The 8,350-nt window shown below is 39.1% G+C and overlaps 1 protein-coding gene across 3 annotated transcripts in view; it reads right to left on the bottom strand.

Annotated features, from left to right (window-relative positions):
* Window positions 1–3,147: 3,147 nt before the first annotated feature.
* Window positions 3,148–8,350, bottom strand: part of LOC108258795 (microfibril-associated glycoprotein 4) — an 8,709-nt gene continuing 3,506 nt past the window's right edge. For all 3 annotated transcript variants that reach the window (XM_017457719.3, XM_017457720.3, XM_017457721.1), the window contains one exon: window positions 3,148–3,770. In XM_017457719.3, the coding sequence (XP_017313208.1) occupies window positions 3,490–3,770 (281 nt within the window). In that variant the 3' untranslated portion in view covers window positions 3,148–3,489. The remainder of the gene's footprint in view (window positions 3,771–8,350) is intronic.

The following is an 8,350-nucleotide window of genomic DNA, read 5'->3' as shown; positions in this document are numbered from 1 at the left end:
GGCCAGCGGCCAGTGGCTCTAATTGGATAGTGGAAGCAATATCTATCGCTTATGAGGCGCGCAGTCTCGCTACGCCTCTGGGCATAAGGGCTCATTCCACTAGGGGGGTTGCCTCCTTGAAGGCTTTGTCCAACGGGGTATCCTTACAGGATGTGTGTGCTGCTGCAGGGTGGTCTATGCCACACAAATTCATTCGATATTACAGCCTGGATATTCATTCCACCCTGGGCTCGAGTGTCTTGCAGTGACCCTCGGGCTTGGGTCTTTTTGAACAGGCCGTACCCTCGGTATGATGAAGTGGGTATTCTCCTTCCCATAGTGTTATGCTAAACGCAATGTGAAGTTCATTTCTTTCTTTATTTGTATATTTATTTATTTATTTATTTATTTATTTATGAGTAACAGTCTGCACAAAATCAAAAGTGTAATAAGAAATAACCGGATGTGCTGTATCAAGTGTTATTTTATAAGCTGCAGAATAATAAATATATAAAGAGTGAAGTTTGCAGTGATGAATGTGGTTATTACTAGGACTACTCATGCAGCAATAATAAGCTATAGTGGCAATATATAGACTACCATTAGATATATTTCAATGATCACCTTCTTCTCATTATATCATCACATTTACTTTATTTATTTATTTATTTATTTATTTATTTATTTATTTATTTATTTAGTATAGATAAAGGGAGCCCCCCTTAGGACGCCATTGAAAAATCTCTGTTGTATCTATTCAAGAATCTGGCAACCTCGGAGGCCTGCAAGTGATCAAGTTTCTTTTATAAAATTAGTGTGTTGCTACAATTACAAAATGATTCAGTGTTCTCTCACCTAGCCAGTATTTACCATTGGTATCACCAAATCCATTCTTATAGTGCTCCCATGGACGGTAGAAGCTCAGATTGACGTCGATTCTCCTATGAATCACCTGGTTGGTGGATTATTCAGCATGGTGTACAGGTGGAAACAAAACATTGAGAAGAATGACTACATTTCAGAAAACCTGAAGCAGACAAGCAGTTACCTCACATTTCTTTACCATTACAGTGTTCTCAAACAGCTTTAAACAGATTCATGTTCAAGGATAGATAAATGATTCATTGTATTTATATGTTGTGACAAACACAAACCTGCACAACACATTCATGTTTTTGTTTTTGTAAATGGTGCATGACTTCTTTTGTACTTTTTTATTTTTAGATCCTCTCTCAGGTGGATTACCAGAATCAGGTGCCAGGGAGTTGGACAGCATTTTTTAAAAATGTCATCAGTTTCTTGTCAGCATTGTTCTTTGTTGAGGATTGAATGTTGATTAATATTGTGCGTGTATTTGTTCATCACTGACTGAGAAAATCTTATCTCAGTTCAATTTAATGTGATTCAATCAATGTAGAAAATTTAACGTAATACGCTGATAGTAACTTTTATTCTCGTTGCTGTCCATGGTGCTGTCCCTCATTCTCAATCACATTTAGGCCATTTATTTTATTGTTTCATTATTAAAACAAACAAGCAGGGAGCAAAGCTTGCAATATAAACTACCTTTATTTTATTTAGAAGCTTTCAGTCACTTCTCTGTATGATTTTAAAGTTTGTTGTTTAATATGATTCACAAAAGCACAAATATTGCAGGTATTTGTGTCATAATTTCCCCATGAGTCAGCGCTGCAGTATTGCAGTGTGCTCGGAAAATCAAAGTGCAAGCTTGTGCACGAGCTCGGTGCATGAGCCCTTAGCGAACGCATGCTTTTTGGTCTTCAATGACATTGACTTTGTTTACACTGGACACATGCCTTTGTTATGGTTATGCTCTGTCTCTGTTTTATCGTTGGTTGTTTTCTGAATGTGTCAGCATTGGTTTCAGCTGTCCTGTATTTCACCTCTGATTACGTTTGTTATTTAAACTCCTCAAGTTTCTTTGCACAGCGCATAGTAATGAGTGTATTCTCGTTACCAAGTGGTTGTTCTTTGTTCTCGTTCTCATTTCATGTTTATTGACTTTGTTTCTTGTTTATCATTCTGTATTCTAGCCTAGTCCAGTCTATGCCTGTTTGTAGATCGCCTGACCCATTGCCCGCTTTGACCATGCTTCTGCATCATTAAATTCTATTTGTCTGCCTGTTGCTCGTAATTTAAAGTCTTTTACTGCACTTGCATCCATCCAATCCTCCCTTACGTTCCGGGACATGACAATTTGGGAAAGTTAAATACTGAAGACAGTGCAAGGGTGAGAGAAGGAATTGGACTTTATAACTGAAAATCTTATGATTAAAAAAATAATAATTGGGTATTGTACAAAAGAATAAAAAAAAACAACACAATTCTACAATCACAAACTTACTTAATGTGTTTTGTCCCATAAACTCACTATCATGTCGCTCTAAACTTACAGGACCAGTCCATCTAGCTGCCTGTTTGCCCGTGTACTGAATAATGTTTGTGTTTTTTGTTGAATCATTCTTGTATGATGATTTATGTTATCAAATTGTTCTTTAGAAATGGTCAGAAATTTTTGCTCAGTTTAAAATGTAAACATCAATATATATGCATTTAAAAACATTTTAATATATATGTATTTAAAAATAATAAAAGGAAAAAGTAAAAAAAAATGTAAAGTGCTGTAAACAGTAATAAACAGTAATAAACGAATCAAAGTCAGTATTTGGTGTGACAACCCTTTGCTTTTAAAAAAAAAAAAAACATCAGAAATTGAAGGTACAGTTTGTGCAGTTTTATAATGAAATGAGTCGGTAAGTTTTCCTGCGTATGTTGGAAAATCTGCTGCAGTTCTTCTGAAGACTCACACTCGCTTCTCAAAAAAAATTGTCTCAAAAGTGTCATTGCATAATTACATAATATGTGGCTTTCCTTCCTGACATACAAACATTTTTCTATAACATTGAATTTTCTGTTGGAAAAGTAATGTGAGGCTGGGTGCAGCACAGCACACTTCAGTGTGTAAATACCCAGTGCACCATAATAACACTGAAAACTTTCATTAACACCTTAAAGTTTCAGACTTTTTTCAGTTTCTGAAGTTAAATAAAATTTATTAATAACTGTTATGAATAATGTACTAAATGAAGTGAATAATAGGGAAGGTGTGTCGTTACAAAAATCAGGAATGTAAGACTGGACTCAGACTTCATTTGCTGAACTTTTATTTCATTCTATACATAGGAATTTATAAGAGGAACAAAGGAGGTTATTGATTGATAAACACAAAGAACATTTAACTAACATATTTTTCCAAGGAAATTCATAACATACTTATACATATTTCCTTAAAAATGAAGCTAATAGAGTATATAGTGGAGGATATTACAGAGAGGATATACCACAGGAAAAACCCAAAGATCAGAGGTTATGATTAATTGGTAAATAGTCATACCATTTTACAGAAAGTCTGTCTCTAACTGCAGAGAGAGATATTATACTTATTCCTCTCTATTCTACGCTTCTGGATTTCTTCTGAAGTATAGAAAGCTAAAGATTTTCAAGATCTTCCAGACTCATCCGTTTGATCTTCATCACGATGGTCTTCAGAGAGTAGTAGTAACCTTTCCAGGACTGCCACATGATCCCTGTGTACGCTGTTCCCACATTCCCGTATTTGTACAGGCCGTTGGGGTTGGCTAAGTGACACGCATTGTAGTACCAGTATCCATAGTACCAGAATCCTCCACTGTTAGTCTCAGCACAGTTTCCTGTAGGGTCTTTGTCAAATGTTGCAAAATCCCTCCCATTCACATAGGATAAAGAATCACCTGGAAAAGACAAAGCAGAGGACAGTGTGAAGGACAAACAAATTGAATCTTCTGTAATATGTCAAAGATAGTGCAAAGAAAAGAAAGAGAAAAAAGTACATCAACACTTTGTTTGGATAGTCCTACGCTGAATCAAACCAGTCACGTGACTGTCACCAACCAACCAGCGGATTAACTACATTTTCTGAGCTCCACATTCAGATGATTAATCTTCTGCATTTAGTTCATACCTCTGAGGTTATATTTTATTTTTCTGTTCTCTTCTCCAGAACTTGATGCACATGATATTGTGCTCATGAAATTGTAATATGTGTGCAGGATTGAGGCACATTTATCACACATTAAATTCACTATATATATATATATATATATATATATATATATATATATATATATATATATATATATATTCACCTGTATTAATAAAATAAAGTCAGTCTTTGTGTTAATTCGATGCTCTCTGCTGTAAAGAATTCATGTCCATGGTATGAAGGATAATCTGACCGAGTGCTCATCTGCTACGCTTACAGATAAACTCTACTTTCATTCATCATTTATCCAGAAAACATTCTCTCCTAAAGATAAGCCATGTCTCTGATTAAGATGTGTCTCCTCCCATGTCCTCCATGTAAAAAAAGACACTTTTCAGGGACTTTAACAGGATGATATTATTAATTAATGAACAGAGTATTCGTTATTTTGTATGTTTAATATTGTCCTCGAATGACATTCCGTAGTGTTTTTGAGTGTATTTACAGGTAGAACATACATTTCATCATGTTATAGTTACACCAGACAGTGGCGCTGGACTTAACACTGCTCCTCACTCGAACCGATTTCACACAAGAAAAATAAACTTAAATTCAAGGTCAGAATCGAGCATAACCGACCCACATGTGTAAGGCCAGGTTCAGGCCAGGGTCACACATACTCCGTTTGCGGTGCGTTTTTGTTTCCGCGCCCATTTTAACAAGTTAGAGCATTTACACTGCACACGGATGCGGTGCAGGAGGAGTGCGGTGCAGGAGAGGCGCGGGTGCAGGAGAGGCGCGGTGCAGGAGAGGCGCGGTGCAGGAGGAGCGCGGGTGCAGGAGAGGCGCGGTGCAGGAGGAGTGCGGTGCAGGAGGAGCGCGGTGCAGGAGGAGCGCGGTGCAGGAGAGCCGCGGGTGCAGGAGGAGTGCGGTGCAGGAGAGCCGCGGGTGCAGGAGGAGTGCGGTGCAGGAGGGGCGCGGTGCAGGAGAGGCGCGGTGCAGGAGGAGTGCGGTGCAGGAGGGCCGCGGGTGCAGGAGGAGTGCGGTGCAGGAGGGGCGCGGTGCAGGAGAGGCGCGGTGCAGGAGGAGTGCGGTGCAGGAGAGCCGCGGGTGCAGGAGGAGTGCGGTGCAGGAGAGCCGCGGGTGCAGGAGGAGTGCGGTGCAGGAGAGCCGCGGGTGCAGGAGGAGTGCGGTGCAGGAGAGCCGCGGGTGCAGGAGGAGTGCGGTGCAGGAGGGGCGCGGTGCAGGAGAGGCGCGGTGCAGGAGGAGTGCGGTGCAGGAGGGGCGCGGTGCAGGAGAGGCGCGGTGCAGGAGGAGTGCGGTGCAGGAGAGCCGCGGGTGCAGGAGGAGTGCGGTGCAGGAGAGGCGCGGTGCAGGAGGGGCGCGGGTGCAGGAGGAGTGCGGTCCTTTCCGCACCTAGTCTATTTTTGCTGTACTGAATTGAAGTGAAGTGGTAGCGCATAGTTCTTGGTCACAATGAACACGGATTGCCTCGAAAATGTAGCAATTTCACCATAAATGCATACAATTAAAGTATACTACAGTTTTTCAATGTTTTTGAGAGTCATCTTATTGTTTAAGCCCGGGGGTAAAGCAAAGAAAACCAAAACACTTACCAGGAGTTGTAAAAAATAACTAATGTGGTCAGCATACTATCTAAATGATATTTTTACTGTGAAATACACGATGTTATCATGAGTGTCAAATGTTATCTCTTAATCGGAATTATAGTCTTTATTATTTGCAGTGTTTATGGTTGTAATTCTCGATCTGCTAACAGGTCTCTCTTTTCTCAAATAATCTCCGAATCGAAAAGAAGTACTTTATAATTATGGCCGGTGATTTTAATAAGAGTCTGGACAGATTTCCTCCCAGAAGCAACGATGGTCTTCATATAAACAGTAAATGGTAAATGGCGCACTTTACATTGCGCTTTACATTGTCTCATTCACCCATACACACACTCACACACACACACACACACACACATACACCAACGGTAGCAGAGCTGCCATGCAAGGCACTAACTTGCCATCGGGAGCAACTTGGGGTTCAGTGTCTTACCCAAGGACACTTCGGCATGTGGAATCATGTGGAGTCATGTGGGGTCGTGTGGGGTCATGTGGAGTCATGTGGGGTCATGTGGGCCGGGAATCAAACCACCAACCCTACGATTAGTGGACGACCCGCTCTACTTCCTGATCCACAGCCGCCCGAGTAACATTTTATCATTAAGCGCAGAGCTTTCTCTTACAGATCAGCTACATGGCGTTGTTTTTTTTTGGCCTCCTCCTTGAAGCACAGGAATTCACTTGGTCTAATAAAAATAGATTTTCCCTTGTAAAAGATACTTCTCATTCATTTGCTCCCCTCTCACATCATAAACAAACAAAATTTAAAACTGTGTAGGAACACTGATAAAACTCCAGGGCTACGTGGTTACTGGAAATGTAATAACTCACTCTTAAAAGATAAATTCCTTTATTATTAGTATTAAGAACTTATTTTCGGGCATATTCTCTAAAAAACAGACGACTGTTATGAGGCGAAATGGGAATATTTTAAATATAAAGCTTTATAATTATAAGAAGTAAGGATTTAAAAGCCTCTAAAAATAAACAGATATGTGAACTCCTAAATAAAACAGTTTAATTGCAAAAAAAAATAAAAAAGACAAAGAAAAAATAAGTTAACTCAGGAGGAAGAACTGCTTTTAAGAGAAATAAATCTACAAATTCACCAAGCTTTTTTGGCTTTGGCTAGAGAGGTGAGACAAATGGCTCGAGGAAGGAGAGAATAACTCCAGTCACTTTTCGTGTTAGAGGAGAGAAATTGCAGGGAACATTCACTGACGGCTCTCAGTATTAATGTAGTGTCAGGTGCACAGATCCAAGTGTCATTTTTTTACTACCTTTTACGACAACATTTTACCTTCCGAAGGTAAAATGGATAATTGCAAGACTTTTGTTGAAGTGATTAAGAATCATATTCCTACCTTTGATAATTATTTTAAAGATCTTTGTGAGTCCACTTTGACAATTGGGGAAATGAAATCTGCTCTCTTCTCTATGAAGAAAGGGAAATCCTCTGGTGTTGATGGATTTTCTGTTGAATTTTACGTCCATTTCTGGGATTTAATACAGTCCCCTCTGCTTCGCATGTAGGTTATAACGAGTGCATTGCTCAGAGGGAAATGACTCCATCAGTCAAACAGGGTATTATTTACTTTTTCCAAAGCTTGACAAAGATTCTTTCTTAATAGACAACAGGCGACCAATTCCACTTCTAACGGCTGACTATAAGATCTTGGCCTTGGTATACACTAATAGTTTAAAATGTAGGCTTAATCAAGTTATTGCGGAAACACAGTCAGGTTTTGTTAAATATAGTAATATTATACGACTTATTTTAGATTCATTGTATCATGCTGACTTTGTGCACTCTAAAGCCATTATTATTATTTTCTTATACTTTTATAAGGCACTCGACACCATTGAGCAGGGATTTCTTCTGCAATCTCGCAAATTGTTCGGTTTTGGGGATTATTTTGTTAATGTAATTGAAATGTGTAGTAAAGGAATTATATATCTGTACATCTCTTTTATAAGGCGCGGTGTCGGGCAGGGTTATCCGGGGCTGCTTATCTTGGTTACTGGGTTATTATGATTGAGTATTATGCACAGCCAGAACTTGAGAGGTATTTTCATCTTCGATAGGGAATTAAAATCTCGCAGCTATGACACCACTCTTTAAAAAAATCATCTTTCCAACACCATTCAGATCATTAACAATTCTCGTGTGCTTCTGGGTTAAAGCTAAATATGTCCAAATGAGAGGTAATGTCACTGCATAAATATGATGAGACGTTAATTGATGGGATTCCGTTCAAAGACACAATAAAGTATTTAGGTATTCATTTAAACAAAAATGTAGTAGCCAGACAACAACTTAATTTTTCTAGTCGGATTAAGAAAACCAAAATATTTCTCTCTCTCTCTCTCTCTCTCTCTCTCTCTCTCTCTCTCTCTCTCTCTCTCTCTCTCTCTCTCTCTCTCTCTATGGTAGGGTTCTAGTCTCTAAAGCGGAAGGTATTTCTCTTTTCGTGTATCCTTCGCTTTCCTTGACTTTATATGGAAAAACAGATCTCACACTGTTTTGATTTCCATTTGTAGAAGTGATGGGGGACCGGAAGTTCTACATTTTCAAAATACTATTAATGCGTTTAAAATAAATTGGCGGAGAAGATGTCTAATAAATCTAAAGTCTGTATTCTGAATTATATCTTTAATAAAATCTTCCCCCCTCCCATTTTAAAATGTAAATGTAATG

This window comes from Ictalurus punctatus, chromosome 26 (assembly GCF_001660625.3).
Source record: "Ictalurus punctatus breed USDA103 chromosome 26, Coco_2.0, whole genome shotgun sequence".
NCBI classification, from domain to species: domain Eukaryota; kingdom Metazoa; phylum Chordata; class Actinopteri; order Siluriformes; family Ictaluridae; genus Ictalurus; species Ictalurus punctatus.
The sequence above is the reverse complement of the archived record's forward strand: the minus strand, read 5'-3'. Positions and strand labels throughout refer to the sequence as shown.